At 37.3% G+C, this 19,205-nt stretch overlaps 4 protein-coding genes across 6 annotated transcripts; 3 read left to right on the top strand and 1 right to left on the bottom strand.

Annotated features, from left to right (window-relative positions):
* Positions 1-1,184: 1,184 nt before the first annotated feature.
* atxn3 (ataxin 3) lies at positions 1,185-8,670 on the top strand. Of its 2 annotated transcripts, XR_009649111.1 has the most exons (12): positions 1,185-1,269; positions 1,830-1,994; positions 2,097-2,141; positions 3,468-3,553; positions 3,656-3,722; positions 3,963-4,050; positions 4,144-4,276; positions 4,533-4,696; positions 5,735-5,879; positions 5,979-6,037; positions 6,695-6,892; positions 8,065-8,670. XR_009649111.1 is itself a non-coding variant. In XM_060879403.1 (11 exons), exons 1-11 carry the CDS (start codon positions 1,246-1,248, stop codon positions 6,730-6,732), a joined length of 1,014 nt encoding a protein of 337 aa, XP_060735386.1. In that variant the 5' UTR covers positions 1,185-1,245; the 3' UTR covers positions 6,733-8,670. The 2 variants fall into 2 exon arrangements, 1 of the variants encoding a protein (XP_060735386.1); XM_060879403.1 differs by having other exon boundaries at positions 6,695-8,670.
* Positions 8,671-8,903: 233 nt separating this feature from the next.
* serpina10b (serpin peptidase inhibitor, clade A (alpha-1 antiproteinase, antitrypsin), member 10b) lies at positions 8,904-11,566 on the top strand. The gene is made up of 5 exons (XM_060879401.1): positions 8,904-9,031; positions 9,321-9,937; positions 10,029-10,302; positions 10,433-10,580; positions 11,353-11,566. Exons 2-5 carry the CDS (start codon positions 9,346-9,348, stop codon positions 11,542-11,544), a joined length of 1,206 nt encoding a protein of 401 aa, XP_060735384.1. The 5' UTR covers positions 8,904-9,031; positions 9,321-9,345; the 3' UTR covers positions 11,545-11,566.
* A 146-nt stretch (positions 11,567-11,712) lies between these two features.
* On the top strand, positions 11,713-17,647 carry ddx24 (DEAD (Asp-Glu-Ala-Asp) box helicase 24). Of its 2 annotated transcripts, none has more exons than XM_060879400.1 (9): positions 11,713-13,219; positions 13,667-14,454; positions 14,856-15,254; positions 15,336-15,489; positions 15,673-16,185; positions 16,416-16,491; positions 16,579-16,767; positions 16,961-17,090; positions 17,197-17,647. In XM_060879400.1, the coding sequence occupies exons 2-9, from the start codon at positions 13,677-13,679 to the stop codon at positions 17,442-17,444; spliced, it is 2,487 nt and encodes an 828-aa protein (XP_060735383.1). In that variant the 5' UTR covers positions 11,713-13,219; positions 13,667-13,676; the 3' UTR covers positions 17,445-17,647. The 2 variants fall into 2 exon arrangements, with proteins under 2 accessions (XP_060735383.1, XP_060735382.1); XM_060879399.1 differs by having other exon boundaries at positions 13,624-14,454.
* On the bottom strand, positions 17,442-19,084 carry LOC132852294 (ubiquitin thioesterase OTUB2-like). The gene is made up of 6 exons (XM_060879402.1): positions 18,884-19,084; positions 18,709-18,789; positions 18,506-18,624; positions 18,335-18,419; positions 18,024-18,215; positions 17,442-17,954 (listed from the first exon to the last, which is right to left on the bottom strand). The coding sequence occupies exons 2-6, from the start codon at positions 18,781-18,783 to the stop codon at positions 17,742-17,744; spliced, it is 684 nt and encodes a 227-aa protein (XP_060735385.1). The 5' UTR covers positions 18,784-18,789; positions 18,884-19,084; the 3' UTR covers positions 17,442-17,741.
* Positions 19,085-19,205: the final 121 nt, after the last annotated feature.

Raw genomic sequence — 19,205 nt, 5'->3', positions numbered from 1 at the left:
CTGAAAAAACAGTAATGATATAGCCACGAGGTCATTTACTGCTTTGCTTGCTGCCAAAAACTTAATTTTCTCTTTAATGTTATAATCAGGATAGTTTGCAATGTATGCTATGTTTACACTAGATTTATTTTTAAATCCTTATTATTTAAATGTTTACTGTTCTCATGCCAAATATGCATAAATGCCTGTCTGTCTGTCTGTCTGTCTGTATTTCTGTATGTATGTATGTATGTATGTATGTCAGCCAGCCTTGTGTTTCTGCGCACACTTGGCAAATAAAGCTGTTTCTGATTTGTGACTTAGATATAGATTTCACTGAAAATGTGATTTAAGAATTTAAGAACCAAGTAGGTTCTTATATCACAGTGACATAGGGCTGTAAACGAGAGACTCTTGGGAATATTTGCATCTTTATTCAGTGCAAATGTATGTTTGTATGTATGTATGTATGTATGTATGTATATACATACATACATACATACATACAAACATACATACATACATACATACATACATACAAACATACATACCCTCCTCCCTTCCAACAGACGCTACAGAACTTTGCTTACTAAAACTGCCAGACACAGGAACAGTTTCTTTCCCCAGGCCCCTCATCACCTTGATTAACAACTCACCATAATTATATCCCCTGCTTCATATCTATAAGTAGTGCATTATCAGAACTGTCAGTCATCACATCACCCGTATTTCACACACTATTGCTACTGCATATTGCAAAAAAAGCATAATATTGCACAATATTGTTATTTGCACTACCATGCACTTCTCACACTTTATGTACATAACTGATCGTTTATATATTCTGTATTCATATTTAATACTCATACTGTCTATTGTATCACATCTGCATTGTCTTGTATAGTCTGTATTATTATGTCTTGTATAGTATAGTGTTATTTATGTCTGTACTTTTGAGAGTCACAAACAGCTGGAACCAAATTCCTTGTGTGTGTCAACATCAACACACTTGGCCAATAAACCTGATTCAGATTCTGATTCATACACACAGTAGTGTGTAATTGAAAAAATAAACAGTTTAAAACATATCTATTAAACCCAATTGTCTAAAAAAGGCGTAACATTTCTTATTGTTAACATATTTCCATAATTATAAACAAAGCCTAATAAGGCGTGTATTGTAAGCGTCTATCTATTCATGATAGGTTGACAGCGTCGGGGGTCAAAGGTCGGCGGTAGCTATGATTCTCAAAAGAACAGACAAACATGGAGTCTATCTTCCACGAAAAAGTGAGTTCTGTACATTGTTTTCTTTCTTGCATGAAAGAATGTCCTCTAAAATCAGCTGACTGGGCGGTGTAGCCGTAAAGAATGGTTTGTTATCATAAAAATACGTCTCGGAGGTTTGTGCTTGAAGCTCATAAGGTTTATAACTTGCTAGTTAGCTTAGCTTGCTAACCGGCTATAAACACAACACAAGCGGTCTAGTGGGAGTGACTTTACTTCTGCCGCACTTTGTTTATTGTTTACATTGTACACGTTTATGTTCCGCTTGTTTTCACCGTGATTTAGACGAGTTTTAAAAGTTCTTGCATGCAAAATGGAGAGATATATTAGCTCGAACTAGCTCTAGGTGGCTAGCGTTAGCTCGCTGCTTAGCAAGCTCAAGAGAGAAATACATCATAGTTTGCACTCGTGTGGTGATATTTTCAACACGGTTCTTGACCATCGGAAAAGTGGTTTCTGAAACGCTACCCTCGTCAACAGTTTTTAAAAAAAAAATCTGTGTTTTTTTTACTTTTCATTATCAATGTCAACAAAGTGGTGTGTGAAAATGTGCCTCCTTACAGCAAGAAGGCTCTTTGTGTGCTCAGCACTGCCTGAACAACCTGCTGCAGGGAGAATATTTCACTCCTGTCGATCTGTCATCTATCGCACAACAGCTGGATGAAGAGGAGAGGATGAGGATGGCTGAAGGTGGTTTGCTGAGTGAGGAGTACAGGACTTTTCTACAGGTGTGAAAATGAGATGATGTCTGTGGGTATTCTTTAGTGCTGTTGGACAGCATGAAGTGACTTAACAACATCTTTTATTTTTTGTGTTAACATTTATTTTAGCAACCTTCCGGAAACATGGACGACAGCGGCTTCTTTTCTATTCAAGTGAGAAATTTTCTGTAATATAAGTATCACTCCATGTAAAGTCTTTGGAGCTTATCTAATACAAAAAGTCTATGTCTGTCTTTGTTTCTGTGAGTCTGTCCATCCATCCATGTGTTCATATATGTATGTCTTTGTATGAATTTACTCTCTATATCACTTTATAGGGAATACCTGTACTCTTGCTTATGCATGTAATCACACTGTCAGTAAGTTTACAATCTTACTGATAGTATATGGTATGGGATGTGGTAGCCTAGTGGTTAAGGTGTTAAGGCTACCAATCGGAAGGTTGTGAGTTCGATTCCTATATCCACCAAACTGCCACTGCTGGGCCCCTGAGTAAGGCCCTTAACCCTCAATTGCTTAGTTGTATAAAAAATTAGATAAAATGTAAGTCGCTCTGGATAAGGGCGTCTGCTAAATGATGTAAATGTAAATGATTACAAGTTTACAATCTATAAAATCATGCACAACTCATGCACAAAACAGTTTAGGAAAAATGACCATGTGATGTTTTTTCCAGTTTTCAGCTGTAGAGCTTAACATAAGGCAGACCTGAGCCTATTGTATTCTCAAATTGCTGTTTATATCTGAGAGGAGACGAACCCATTGTAGTCTTCCGTGGTCACACATCTTCTTTAAGTATGTGTCTGACATACCTTTCTGCTCATCAGTATGGTAAATGGTCTGGTATATGGTCTTGCTGCTACAAGTCAGTTGATTGGATAATTGCATGAATTAAGGTACAGGTTTTCCTATTAAAGTGGCTGCTTTTTATGTGTTATGTGGCTTCCAACATGTTTGTTTCTTGTAACATTTAAAATGTAAAAGCACCATGGAGCATTTGGGAACTATATTTTAATCCCAAAGTGTAAACTCTAAGACTTCTTTCTTCCTTTATTCTTGTGCCGAAAGAAAGGACATGTTACGTGACACATTGCACACACAATACTACAGTTTTTACTAATTTGTGTAGTAATGTTTTGTATTATATGCTGTGATATGATGATGAATGTGTGCTGTAGTATAAGGTATGTTTTATTAACTGAATTACAACTCTTATAAACAGCATAGATGGATAATGTTAAATATGTGAGATGATTTTTAAAAAGTTTTCTTGGCTAACAAGGTGTAACACTGCCCTCACCTGGATCCAGGTGGTATCACAATTCGCGCTGGTGATAAGTAAAACTGACTCATTGAGATGAAAATCTTTTGCTAATGACAATTTTGATGTTGGAAATTATCTGACTATTTAGTGATGTCTGTTTACTGTTGGAATGAACTGAGGGAACAGACTGCTTTGGTATTTTATCCCCCTGGCAGGTGATAAGTAATGCTTTGAGCGTTTGGGGTTTGGAGCTTATCCTCTTCAACAGCCGCGAGTACCAGCAACTAATGATAGACCCTATGTAAGTTTTTATGCACCCTTCCATGACTAATTTTTTCCTGCTTATATTTTTCCTGTGATTTAATATAATTCATATTAACTAGACTGTTGTCTGTGGTTTCAGAAATGAAAAAGCCTTTATATGTAACTACAAAGAGCATTGGTTTACAGTACGAAAACTGGGACATCAGGTATGATGTCTGAATAATAATACATTTTATCAAGGCAAATCACAAAGACAAATTTTCCAAACTAATTATGAAAATAGAAGAAAAAAAACCATTGGGTTTAATTGCAGTACCCGAAGGTGTCACTAATGTGACCTTCCAAAATTTGGGTGAATATGAAGTAAAATCTTATTCTTTATCCTACCTGTCTTTGCAAAGCAATGATATTATATACTGTATTGTCTGTTTTTGCCATTTTTGCAGTGGTTCAATTTGAACTCCTTGTTAACGGGACCAGAGCTCATATCAGATACTTACCTTGCACTTTTCCTAGCACAATTACAGCAAGAAGGTAAGCCTGCTTTACATTTTCTCTTTTGAAAGTCTTTCAATGTCTATGCATAATAACCCTCATTATATATGTATTTTCCTTTACTGGATTTAGGCTATTCCATTTTTGTGATTCGAGGGAATTTACCTGAATGTGAAGCGGATCAACTTTTGCAGATAATGAGGGTGGAACAACATCATCGACCAAAGCTCATAGGAGAGGAAGAGGCTCAGGCAAGCGGGCAGAGGTAAGGGGGTGGCGGTCACGAGCCTGGCCTTGCCAACATAAACCAAAATAATACACCTTATTCAGTTAGTTAAAAGCACCAGATTTGTACTGAAAAATGCAAAGTTCCGTTTGTAGTGTCATAGTAGGTCTGATTGTTGATTTTGTGATTGATGTGTGTTGTGTGATGTGGTTGAGTAAGCACATGCCTTTGATCACCAAATGGAATCTACAGATTGTTAATGTACTTTGTCAATAAGTAATTTCTCATTCTTCAGGACCACTGTGCAACATGGAGTGGAGACACCACATGGTATTGAACAGGGTGTAGTAGGCGAGGATGATGATGAGCTGAGAAAAGCATTGGCTCTTAGCAGACAGGATATTGAAGTGGAGGATGAGGAAGCGGATCTGCGCAGAGCCATACAGCTGAGTATGCAGGGTAAGAGAGCACTTAAAGTAGGGAAATTTTAACTTTGGTCATATTCATATTTAACATGATCCATGCATACGCCATTCTCTACGCATGCAGTACATACACATACTTAAGCCTTTTTAATTATATGTTTACCTTTTTATCGGTCATGCTTAGACTTAAGAAAATAAGTTCTTAACAGATTTTTTGTAATATTCTTTAGCTTTTATCAACATTCAGAATAAGCACTGTGTCACTGTTTCAAGGCTGTATTGAGTCACAGCTGTTTGTTTTGGCTTTAATAATAATCAGAATGTGGACATTTGTCATTGATCATTAAACTCCAGTTGCAGTGCTGCGGATGTGGCTTTTCTGAGGCGCGCACACAAGTCACAAACACTTTTAGAACCATACCAGATTTTAGACATTGCAGTTGACATGACAAAGCAAGGTTTGGTGTGCAAATGTCTTAAGGAGAGCTGTGTAAAGCTGTACTGAATTCTGCTCATTAAAATCTACAGTTGTATCAGTGAAGGCCTGTACTGATTACATCATTATTAAAAAAGTAATAAGGACAATTCAAGGGATTTTAGATATCTTTTGCAGTGAATTACCATTTTGTCAAATGGTCAATACATGATTTAGCATGAAAAATGAAACCGCACCATAACACACAAGGTATCTAAGATCTTAAACATTGTTGACCCCAAGCCTTTTAAGCTTGATGATTGATCTGAATACACACTTCAGTTCCAACAGGGAAAAGAAACTTTTAAACATTGCAACACTATGAGCTTTGAGTGACCACACATTTTACTCACTAGAATGAACCACAGTGTACACCAACACTTAAGTGTTTTTATTTATATATTTTTAATTATTAGTTTTAAATTATTAAGCAAGTAAATGTAATTGGCAGTTTACAGTGTCAGTAATGTAAAAGCAACAGTTCTTGGCCACATTTGTCAACACTATGGCAAAAGCTTGTAGTCTAGCTCTGTAATGTGGAAGGAATATTAGACTTTTGAGCTTTTGCCATACTCGCATTGAACTTCCATCATGCAGGAGCTTCAGGGAGCAGCAGTCCTATAGTTCCCAAAGAGGGTAGTGCTGCAGTAGCTCCAAGTTCCACAGAAAGTATTACAAGTGGCCAGACAGAAAGCCTAACAGCAGAGGAACTACGCAGGAGAAGACAAGCCTACTTTGACAGGCAAGAACATTTGAGTGTTTTTTCTCAAATGCTTCATAATGTATATGCACAGAACGTGTTAGAATTTAGTGGTTTCCTGTGTGTTGCTCAACCGTGTAGGCAGTTCCAACAACAACCTCAAGCCACTCCTCCACATCAGCAGGACACAAGAATATCTGGTAAGTACTGTTGCCTAATTTTGGTTGTTTTCCCACTATTTCTGTGGTTACATAAAATGAGCATGTTATATGATAAAAGATCAGATCAGCATTTTCATTTGAGATACAATATACTTCACAGCATCTATTGGCCTGCTAAATGAAAAGACAGAAGTGTGTAAATCTATAGGTTAGGCAGTAACAGTACCTCTGGCACTGGAATGGTTCTTTTTTCTAATGGTCACCAGTAACAAAAAAAGGCTTTTAATTGGACCCTTTGTTTGTAAACTATTTTTTAAACTAATTAAGATTTGTACTAGTGGGTGCTAATGGTAACTGGATAACTCCTGGGAAATCATGATTATTCACATGTACCACATCAGACAACATCCAACACCAATGATATGGACAACCATTGAATTAAAAACATCTAAGTTTGTGCTTTTAAAAGCAGCAGACTGCCATTTTATGATGTGTTTTGAGCAAATACACACCATCATTTTTAATGCAGAAATGCAGGGCACTGTAACTGATAGACTTTATGACATGCTTTTTTTCAGTGTACAGTAGGAAAGCTGTAATATATTATGTCCTTTTTATGTTTTTTTTTTTTTTTTTTTTTTTTTTTTTTTCTTCTTCTTCTTTCCTTTTCCTTTCCACTCTCATTTACCTCCTCAGGTGATGAACAGGACACTGGTAGTAAACACAGCCAGTGAACACAGTGACTACAGGGATCTATTTCCAGAGTTCTTTCACAACCAAGTACTAGCTGCCTGTCCATCTGTTTAAAAGCGCAGCCTCTTCCCTCTATAAACGGTTTCAGAATGTGAATGACAAGAAGGAGCAGATGGCCATTCACCATTAACACACCGCTCTGTGGGTCCACTCATTAAAAGTATAACATGGACATAACTAACATTGACATGGAAAAATAAACCTGTACTTTCTTTATAGTTGTTATTTTGCAATTATGATGGTGGGACAGGGGGGCTTATACGCCCAGTATAGCTCTTTCATGATTAGGTATGGTATGGTATCTCTAAATATAGTCATATAATTTAATAAAACTCCAATGTTATTTGAATTATAACTCAAATAACATTGATCCATCATAGTTTTTCAGACTCGTAACAGCGTGTGTAGCCAGTGTATTTATCTGGTGATTGAAATGACATAATTTGAACTTGGGGAAAATAGAAAGGAAATTAATACCTTTCTTTAGGGTTCAGGAGCCACACAGGACCACTAGACCTGTTTGTGTTTACTAAGTGGACTACAATCTGGTCTTTGTGGTTTTTTTTTTAGTTTTTCTTGTTTTGTGTGTCAGGCACATCTAGAGGGACCTGTTCTGTATAATTTCTTATGCACTACCTGTCTTAGGTGGGGTAGTGTTCAAGGGCTGTTTGAGGGGGTGAAGCTCTTCTCAATAATACACCTTTATTTGTTTTGGGTTCTTTGAAATGTGTGCTTTTTAATTATATCTGAACAAGTCAGATTATATATACACACCTGAAGTTGAACTTCCAAAATAATGCTTGTCTATAGGAGACTACTGGAAGGGACAATGTTTGTACTGTATGGACATGCAAACCTCGGTAATATAACAGATAAACAGATACTTCTGTTCATTCTTCATCAGCCTTTTTTTCAGTCTTGTGTGTTTGCTTGTGTGTGTTTTTGTACGCACCGAGATCCCATAGAGCGCACACCTGTTAAGGATAGTCTGCATTAATCACTGAATTATAAATATACATGCTCACAAATGGCAAGAACTTATTTTTCCTTATAATCAGCAACATTTCTTCTGACTTGGATTTTGCTTATTCTATGCACAAGGAAATTAGCATGCCATTGTTTGAGCTCACAATCATTGAAGGAAAATTTCTTGAGTTGATTTTCAAAGAAGAGGAATAGATGATTATTTAGACACACAAGATTAAGGTTGTAATGGTGAATGTGGTGGAACTTCTCAACCAAACAATCTAAATGACCAATTTGACAATATATACAGGTTGACCTTCCATCTGTTTCTTTTTTTTTCCTTTCAGCTTTCGAACATTACAATTTCCAGAACATCCTTAGAGAAACAGAAAAACAGCTACAAATAGTGTATATAAATCAAAGACTGTGGAATCATCATGTCAGGATAAATTCTCCTTTCTTATGTGAATTCCAGGACTTATTTCCGGGGCCATTATGCTGAGACCTTAATTATTGTTCACTGCACTTCCAGTTCAGTAAAGTAATGACACTTTACTGAGAGTGTTTACAGGTACCTCACACTGGACTGTCCAGTGGTGCAAATATCTAGGAACAATGCTGAGCGAGCAGACACATAAAATATGTGATGCTAATGTATGTATGATGGTAGTGTATAAATAGGCTACTACAAGATTACAAAACGTTTTCCCCAACCATTTTTACAGTAAATAGTTTTCTTTATAAACTGTACTTGTGGTTTTCGTGTTTTTTGTTTGTTTGTTTTTTGTTGTTTGTTTGTTTTTTCCCCCTTCTTTTAAAATTTGCCTTTTAAAAGGTAGTAGCCATTCAAGGCGTTTTGTCTTAGAACATATTCTTGCTCTGTCTTTGTATTCATGTACCAGTACTCTGTCACTTTTTTTTAACTTTAAAATTAAATGCTCTTTTCCCACGAATAGTCTCTTATTTCTAATCTTTTTGAAGAAGTTCTATTAGCTTATTATGGCTACAGTGTTGTGCTATTAGTGAAGTAAAATATATTTTCTTTAAATAAGACATTGTATGGTCTTTAATAATGTGTAATATAAATTGTTGACCGTTATCAAACTCAGACACACCACTAATGAAATGACTAAAAAGTATTTGTTTTTTAGTTTGTTTTGTTTTAAATCATAACTCCTATCATTAGATTTGTTATAGATTACGTTTATTTTTGGAGTTTGAACACCCAATTGTTAATAGATAATCCCCAGTGTACACTTGCACTTTGGTTCCCCAAACACAAGGAACAGACCATCCAGAGACTGATGTCTGTTGGTAAGTTTAAAAAAAAAAAAATCCTCTCTGTGTTTTTGGGCTGTTGATAGATTTTATTTAACTTTTGATTTCAGAACGATTTTATATGTGTGTATGTGTGTGTGTGTGATATATATATATCCATTTCTATCTAGTATAATGTTTTTGTGCCTTGTCATATATATATTTTAGAATTTTAATGAATTAGTAATTAAAATCCACTTTGGTATGAAAGCAATGCGGTGGGGTGACAAATATTTGAAACTGGTCATTTTCTGCTAATTTAGAGAACTGCTATTCTTCTCTCAAGGTTGAACATCAACTAAGACAACATCATGGAGCTTGCTGTGTATTCCCTTCTGATCTGTGCATCCTTGATCATGCCTTCCCTCCAATCTCCAGAACACCATGCTCCTAACGTCACTGATCTCACATTTAAAAACATGGACTTTGCCATGAACCTTTATCTTAATATAGCAAGCCGTCATGATGAAAACATTTTCTTCTCACCACTGAGTGTTTCTACATCATTTGCTGCACTTTCTTTGGCTGCCAGGAACTCCACTCGCAGTGAAATCCTGTCAGGACTGAATCTCGAGACGTTGGAACAGGCTGGACAGCTGGACCTCATCCCACAGCTCTTCCAGCACCTGCAGGAGAACATCAGCCAAGCTGGAGCACTGAAGCTAGAACAGGGAACAGCACTCTTTGTGGACCTGCATTTTCAAATAGAGAAAGCTTTTGGTGATCAGATCAAGTTATTCTTCAATGCTGATATTGAGAATGTGGACTTTAAAAAAACTGAAAAAAGTAAGGAGATCATTAATAAGCATGTGAGGGAGAAAACCGGTGGTAAAGTGAAGGAGATGGTGACGAAAATTGATCCTTTCACTAGGATGATGCTGATAAATACTATTTTCTTTCAGGGTGGGTGATATCTGTTAAATATAATTGGTGTTATTTATTCTGCTATGTATTCTGAATATGGCTAAATAAGACAATTCTTGTCTATATCCAGGTGCCTGGACGTATCCTTTTAATCCGAACAGCACTGAAAATGGCCGCTTTTATGTAGACAAGTACAACATTGTCCAGGTTCCCATGATGTTTATTTTGGACAAATTCTATGTTGCCAATGATGATGAACTTAGGGCAAAAGTGTTGCGTCTCCCTTATTTGGGTGGTGCAGCTATGCTCATAGTCCTACCTGACCTCCATGTTGATTACACTACAATAGATGATGAGATAAATGCAGACAGATTTCTTAGCTGGATCAAGAATTTGAAGCAGAAGTAAGTTTCAGTGCAACAATGAAAATCACATGCTTCAAACATTCTCATGAGCTTTTCTGTTGCGTTTACTGAGATGTATTATAAGTCAGAACACTTCCTTGACTTGACAATATTCCCCTGTCAATTCAAGGAAACTGGAAGTCTCTCTGCCAAAATTTACAATGGAACAGTCCTATGCTCTACACACCATTCTTCCAGCACTGGGCATTCAAAATGTCTTCAAGGATACTGCTAACTTCAAAGGCATAAGCCAGGAGCCTGGTCTGAAGGTCTCCCAGGTCAGTGGGCAATTACCTTTGTAATATAGCAACTTTCTGTAACCTTTAATGTTTAATTAAATAGTAACATGGCATTCAGTATCATATTAATGAATTATATATTTATGTAGTAGCTATGCAGTTATGTTGAGCTATGGCAGAGACTTATCTTGGCTAGTTAGCAATCTACTAGATGGTTTTATGGTGAAAGTTAAAGCTTTGGGGCTTTATGTTTGAATAGGGTGAGGGAGCTGGAAAGAATAAAGCAATGCTCTCTTATTTCTTAGCTCATAACTCATACATTCTGACCTCTTATTAGGAAAAAACAGAAATTCAGGAAGGTCTCCTCAACCCCATGTTTATCATGTCAAAAATGGCTGCTCAGAAATCAGTAATACAGAAAATATTACCACAATACTGCAGAAGAGTTTAGAGTAGTATTTATTTTTATCGATCAACACACACAACCTAGTTCAATCTAAAATGCAATGCGTGTAGTTCACTAATTTGAGAAAAAACATTGAAAAGTACACTCTTGTTCATTAATGTTAGTTAAATGGCTAGATTGTTGCTCACAAAATATACGTTTTCATTGAGGCTTCAATTTTTATTCCCCCAATTGTTGTTAAAATATACCATGATCAAAAACAAGTGTTCAGATGTCCCACTTGCAATAATCAAACTGGAGTTAAGACCACATGTTAATAATAATTATATTAATAGACAAATTGCTTAGTGAAATTTTTTTTCAAGTCAGGCATGACTCCCATGTTTCCTCTCGATTTGTGTTCAGGTTCTGCACAAAGCAGTGATTGAGGTGGATGAGAAAGGCACCACAGCAGTAGCAGCCACAAGTGTGGGCATCACACCATACTCCATGCCAGAATCCTTCACCGTGAACAGGCCTTTCTTCTTTTTTATTTACCATGAAGCAACCAACAGTCTGTTGTTTATGGGCAGGGTAATTGACCCATCTAAAAAATAAACCATTTATACTGTCAGTCAAATTAAGTGTTTTATTCAACTATCATATATATATATATATATATATATACTCGGCTGAAACGAGTAGCCGGTACGGATAAAGCACTTCTGCCGAGTACGAGTATTATACGGGTAATACGAGTCAATATCTGTGCTCGGATTGAATGAAAATCATCATTGGGTAGCTGATTGTGTCAGACGTGGTGCTTGCTTGGTAGAATGCGACTCGCATTGCGTCTCTGCCTGTCGGAGATTTTTTTTTTCTTTTTTAAACCTTCAGCTGTCTCTAACCAGTAACCAGACACTGAGTGTCTGACACGTTTTTGCTGTATTTCATAAAAACATAAAGGTAGTAAGCTAGTGTTATAAATATTACAAATGAATTATTAAGCCACACACACACCTGGTGTGGAAATAAAAAAATAAAAAAGAACCAAAAAAATAACAAAAATCACACTGATCATAAAAAATTAAAAGTTAAAAAAGAAAGTTATGTTGTTCATTACATTTTACTTCATAATTGCACTGCATTGTTTTGTTTTCATTGTTGCAAAATTTGTTCTGTAATATAGTTCGTTTGCTATCGTGATCAAAACCATTGATCTGAAGCTCAATCCTGATGCTGTCCTGTAAATATTTTTCTAATCAGCAATAAATATAACAATTTCTGATCAACCCATATCAATTGCATGCTTAAAATAACATACCGGTTAAAGCCCCGCCCATTTCAAGACAAGCCCCGCCTACCTCCTGGTTAGGCCCCACCCACCCCGAGTACAGATACATATACAGATAATTCATATGGTTAACAGATACAGATACAGATAATGCTGTACTCGCTCATCCCTAATATATATATATATATTTGCTGCTGCAGATTTTTGTTCTGCGTTATAACAGAATATTACCCCCAGAATACAACATTGGTTCTTTTATAAAGCCAGCACTAACACATCGACTCTTTTACATGGTGTTTTATGTAGCTGTGATTAGGCAGTCATCGAAATCTTTGTAATCTACAAGAATGATTAAATTACATTAGCGTTCATGACAAGTTTTCTTTTAAATTCTAATCCAAACCTGCATAGAAATGTTACCTGAAATTTAAGTGAAAAATTAAACTGCACCTTTTATCAGTGTATACATTGTAGAGCATACTATATATTTATAGCAATTATAATCTATTCATTTGTTTTTCTATTAACAAACAAACAAAAACTTCCTCAAACTAATCATGCTAAATTATGGGCCCCCACCTTGAGACAAGTACATTATTAGCTCACGTTTTGTGGACATCTGACCTTCACACCCATGTTCTATATGAAAGGTTTAAAAACAAAGCATGCTTCTTTTTCTCGAATGAAATCGCTCTTTTTTTGTAATAAAAGTCCATTCCCTGAAAAAGGCTTTTAACAGAAGCTTTTTTGTGCGAATGGTAGAGAAATAAATGTGATAATGTTATGAGAGCGATTTTTGACTGGCAAAAACTCGTACGTGTATATGTAATATTTATAAAACTTTGGGAGGAATTATGAGAGGTGGATTTTCGTCGAAGGATCTGGCAACCCTGTCCGTCCCTGTCGCCATCGCCACAGTAATGGTAGCGCCCTCGTGTAGTACATGCGCACGAGGAACAATTTATATAAATTACAACCTCTTACAAAGGTGAACATTCGGTGAGTATTGTTTTTAAGCCATAAGGAATTTACGGAATAAGGAATACTACCTTGTGTAAGGTATTTAGCTGGTGTTCACTAGTTAAAGCGCACGATTAGGTATTGTGTAAATTAGCATTAGCATATATAAATATATGGTAGGTAGCTAAGAAGCTAACACTGGAGTATAACATAGTGTTTATACTTTTAGAGTTTAATTCTGTATTTAAGACTGTAGTTAAGTATCAAATATCAACACCAGCAGTTTTTATTTTATTATAATTATTTAATAATTAAATATTCTGATTAAATAATTAGAAGAATATTTATTCTAATTATTTTTAAATTATAATTAATTATTAATTATATATATTATTATATTATATATCAATATATTTATTGATTTTCCCCCCTCTTCTATATAGCTGTTTTTTCTTTCTTTCTTTCTTTCTTTCTTTCTTTCTTTAGATAAAGAAAGATGAAGACCAAAAATATGAAGCCGAAGAAGCACTTTGGGGTATCTAAAAGAGGGATCCTTGTGAAGGGCAATTGGAAAGCTGTGGATCTCGATCCCAGCATTTTCGCCACTGAGACCCTGGGAGAAGTGATGTGTTTTGAAGAACTCTCAGATTATTCCATGGTTCACTCTAAAAAGACTGCAGCCGTAGCCGGGCTGTTACAAAACACAACAGCCAGCAAGAAACGAAAGAATAAGAGAAAAGCCATTGAAACCGAAGCCGTAGACCATAATTTGGAAGAATCTCAGGAAAAAGTGATAATGTCATCTGAAGACAGTCCAGCTCGGAAGCGGAAAAAGAAAAAGAAGAACCATGAGAACGATGATGTGCTCAGAGATGATGATTTCGAAGACATAGAGGACCAGACACAAGAAGACTCTGATAATTACACTGAGTTCGCAACAGAGACAAAACAAAATACCAAGAAAGTAAAGAAGAAGAAGAAGAAGAAAAAGAATCAGAAAACTGCAGAACTAACAGAGACTGATGCCCATGTAGACACTCCTAACGAGGTACAGGTTGCATTTAAAAGAAAAGCCAAGAACTGGACAGATACAGCCCTCTCAAAAACAGCAGGGCAGGAAACTGATGTATCAGCATGGAAAGACTTGTATGTGCCTGATCCTGTGCTAAAGGCACTGAGCACACTTGGATTTTCTGCACCTACACCGATTCAAGCTCTTGCTCTTCCTCCTGCCATTAGAGATCACCTAGATATTCTGGGTGCAGCAGAGACGGGTAATGTACATATTAGACATTATTTTTAGCTTTCATTGCATTCAGGTGTAAAGAGAAAAGAAAGTTTTGAGGGATTTATAAATGGAGCATAGTCTATTGTTGAGGAACATGATCTGTGACTGTAGATTGCATTTCAAAATAATGTATAATTTTTTTTGATCTGTGATAAATGTATAGTGCCTTTCCATTTACCATTTACCAGTTACAATTTTAGAGAACAATTATTATTGAACAGATCAACTGAATACTATTAGGCCTAGGTACTTTACTGTGATTCAGTGTTCCGTAAAAGCCCTAGAATTTAGAATTTGCACCTTATCTGACTGAGCCAGAATCAAAACGACACCTTTAGTGCTGTCCACTATGAACTTAAACTGTATTCTTCTGTCATTGCTCTGCAGGGAGTGGAAAGACTTTGTCTTTTGGAATTCCGATGATCCACAGAATATTAGAATGGAAGAAAACCATTGACAGTAAAGATGCAGATGTGGAATCTGATCCTGTGGAAGAGAAGAGCATTTATTTGCCTTCAGTCAGAGACACAAAAGACACAGCAGATAAAGGTAGTGTGGACGCTCAAGATGAGGAAGACGACGACTGTGGTTCTGTTGATGACCATCAAAGTCAAAATGATGATACACCAGGAAATGAGGAAGGGATCCAGATCATGAGCTTTAATACAAAGACAGAAGAAAAAGATGATGGCAGGAAACAGCCTTTACTTGGACTTGTTCTTACCCCAACCAGAGAACTAGCAGTGCAAGTCAAGCATCATATTGATGCCATAGCACAGTTTACAGGTCTGTGATATTTTAGTGTGAGCTGTTAAAATGGTTTATTTCATGTGCAGGGACTGTACTGATTATGTTACCTTCAAACAGGTATTAGAACTGCTCTTCTGGTAGGTGGGATGGCACCACAGAAACAAGACAGGATGTTGAAGCGCAGGCCAGAGATTGTTATCGCCACACCAGGGCGCCTGTGGGAGATGATTCAGGATAAACATCCTCATCTGCACAACCTAAGGCAGCTCAGGTAATGCTGTGAGGTGCTAATGTATTTTACTTTTCACTTCATTAACTTCATCCTGTAGCATAGGATGAAGTTTAGCTTTCTACCTGCTAATTTACATGGTAGAGCCAGTGACGCTTATTAAACTTTGAAACTATTACATTCAATTGGATAGAAATATAACATGTGCAAAACTGTTCTCCTCAGGTGCCTGGTTATTGATGAAGCTGACCGCATGGTTGAAAAGGGTCATTTTGCTGAGCTTGAGAACCTGCTGGAGATGCTCAGCACTTCCCAGTTCAACCCGAAGAGACAGACCTTTGTGTTCTCCGCTACACTAACCATGATCCACAGCCTCCCTGCCAGAGTGCTGAACAAGAAAGGAAAGAAAGTGGAGCAGCGCAGCAAGCTGGAGGTGCTCATGGAGAAAGTAGGGATCAAAGGCAAGCCAAAAGTGATTGATCTCACTCGGAAGGAAGCCACAGTGGAGACACTGACTGAAACCAGGATCCACTGTGACAAGGATGAGAAAGATTTTTATCTCTACTACTTCCTTCGGCAGTACCTTGGGCGCACTATGGTGTTCGCAAACAGCATTGACTGCATCAAGAGGCTTAATTCATTACTAACTATTTTGGATTTGGAACCACTGCCACTGCATGCTAATATGCACCAGAAACAGCGGTTGAAAAACCTGGAGCGGTTTGCGGAAAGGGAAAGGTGAGCGAACTGTGAAAATCATTTCCTTTTATTCATATATGTTCTGTTTTCAGTACTTCAGTTGATTCATGATTAGCTCTGGGTAGAATGCCTACACAAAGGCTGTTTTAATACCTGATTAAATGTCCTTTACTTCCTTACAGTACCCTGGACATAAATAAAATGATTATGATTAAGATTCCAAGATTAAATTTTGAGTGATAGTTATAATTCTTTATTATTTAAAATAGCGGTGTCCTTCTCACAACGGATGTTGCTGCTCGAGGACTTGACATTCCAGATGTCCAGCATGTCATTCACTATCAGGTAACCTGTCATCTGAAATGGACGTTTCCTATCTTTCACTAATTTGCATTTGTAGACTGCTTAACCATTTGTGTCATTCTGGAAAAGGTCCCACGAACGTCTGAGACATATGTCCATCGGAGTGGACGTACAGCTCGTGCTGCCAAAGAGGGTCTCAGTTTGCTCCTGATTGGTCCAGATGATATGATGAATTATAAGAAAATCTATAGGACACTGGGCAAGGATGAGGACCTTCCTATGTTTCCTGTTCAGAACAAATGCATGGTTGCCATTAAGGTAACGCACCTATCTTTGTAGGGCTTCATAGGAAAGTGGTATCATCAAATCTGTTTTATTTGGTAGATGAAGGAGGGAGAAATTACATATATTAAAAAAAATTGGGATGCTATTTTAGGATTACTTACCTTAGGAAACTTCTGTGGCAATATAATGGATTTGATTTGTAGGTAACCACTGTTCATTTCTACAGGAACGTGTCAATGTGGCAAGAAAAATAGAAAAGATTGAATATTTCAACTGCCGTAAGCAGCATCACAATTCCTGGTTCAGGCAGGCGGCAGAGGAAATGGACATAGACCTTGACGATGACTTGCTTTTGGGTAAGTATTGTTCATCTGTAAAGGTATTCTGCAGTGATGGTGCTGTATTGATCGTGCTTTAAAGACGTTCCTCTTACCAGGTAATAATATGATTTATATCTTACAGGAGGAGACCGGGATGATGAGAATGACAGAGGGCAACAGAAACTTGTGAAAGGCTTAAAGAAACACCTGAAGCACCTGCTCGGTCAGCCAATCTTTAAAGCCCACATGAAAACTAAATACCCTACTCAGATGGGCAAACTTCAGCTGCCCCAGATACCTTTGGGTGATGAAACGGCTCTGATTAGTGTGCACAAACAAAAACAGAAAGATAAACAAAAGAAACAGAAAGGAAAACCACAGCAAATGTAGTGATGCCTATACTGGTGATTTATATAATTAACATTCATACAAAATATCCAAGGCCATTTACAGATCACTTTTGTTCCATTAGTGATACATGAACTGTCTTGTACTGTACTGCTTTTGTACTAAAACATTATCTCCAAAACTGAACAGTTTCTTGTTCATGGTCAGTGGGGTAAAACCTAATTATATACAAATGTTTGAAAACTGTTATTGGTCCTTTGCATTATTTTTGATGAAATATGCACTTCGCAGGAGATGTGGATCATCCAAAAACTGGTTCCATTCTGTTTGGTCCAAGCATTATTTGCAGTGTTCACTGTGCTTGTAAAGAATATCATAGTGAGATGTCTTATAGAGAAGATACAGGGAAGGCTGAGATCCCTCAGGAATGGTGTGGCATGTAAGGTGGCCATCACTGCCCTCCATTGATATAATACACAGACTAATGTCCAGCTCCTCAGATAAAGCCAGGATCTCCACATGATCACATTCCATCGCCATGGCTTCTACTTCCTAAGACAACAAAAGTGAATCAAAACAAGACCTCATCTAATAACTAAATGTTTTAGTAATAAAACTCACGTGAGCACAGTAAACTTTTAAATTTGGAGCCTCCACAAAGTGCTGGAAGAAATCAGCATGGCTCTGTAGGTGTGCTGAAGTGAGCAGCCTCAAGTACTGCACCATGCTGTCTGAGGTAGCCTGGTCATTAAAAAGGCTTAACAGAGTCTCTTCACAATCATCTGTTTCGAGTCGCTCCAGTACACTGTGAAACTTGTAAAATAATAATAATAATAATAATAAATTAAACCATACACATTTGAGTTATTCTGTTTGTACCAGGGTGTGTTGTTCATCTGTGTGTTTGAGCTCCTGGTGCTTCATGTACTTACAGTGTTGAGTAAACCTTTAAAAGCATTTTCATCAAATCCTGCCGTTAGGAGCACTTGGTGACTTCTTAGCAGCTTGTCCCGAAATCTGAGACATGCAACACAATTCCTTAAACCATATGAAGGTTATTGCTTTAATCCAGAACATTTACTGTAGCAATTATGTGCATGTACCTTTGTATGGCGCTTTCACAGTGTAGCAAGCTTTCTACAAGTGTAAAGCAGAGAGCCCTGTAAAAACAATTCCCATCTCCTTTAACTCTGCGGATAAACTCAAACTGCTGCCATGTGTCCTGTACGGAACACGAACGGTTGAGTATGTTTTGGTGTAGAAACATGCGTTATAACAGGATTATTACACAAAGGACACGTTATACCTGATGTTTTTCAGCTTCTGACTCTTCTAGTGACTCCATCGCCTCCTTGATTGAGATTAATTTGGGCGTGTCCATCTGAAACTAAAACAACACATGATGCACGAGCGGTTTTGTTCACACCGGATTTTGTTTCTTGGTTTCATTGCTGTCTCTCGCTAGACGTTTAAACACTTACATGATACGGTGCGCAGTCCGAGATGCGATGAAAACCGATTCCCAAAAGGACAATGAAATACTTTATCTAAATCTCAACGCAAAACATACGGTAGCTTCTTCCATCATAACGCGGAAACACCTGCACGCGCTCTCACGAGCTCGTTATTGAGCGACGTACTTGAATATTTTGCAAAGCTTTTTTTTGCCACCGCCGGATGCGCGAGCGCACGTCTTTCTTAAAGGGACCGAACGGGTTTTTTAAAAAGAGAAAGCAAAAGTGTTTTGCTCTTTACGTTCTGCAGGGGGCGCCATAAACTCATTCAGGCACTTGAGCGAAAAGC

Source organism: Tachysurus vachellii, chromosome 10, assembly GCF_030014155.1.
Source record: "Tachysurus vachellii isolate PV-2020 chromosome 10, HZAU_Pvac_v1, whole genome shotgun sequence".
NCBI classification, from domain to species: domain Eukaryota; kingdom Metazoa; phylum Chordata; class Actinopteri; order Siluriformes; family Bagridae; genus Tachysurus; species Tachysurus vachellii.
Note: the sequence above shows the minus strand (reverse complement) of the source record. Positions and strands in the feature narration are given on the sequence as shown.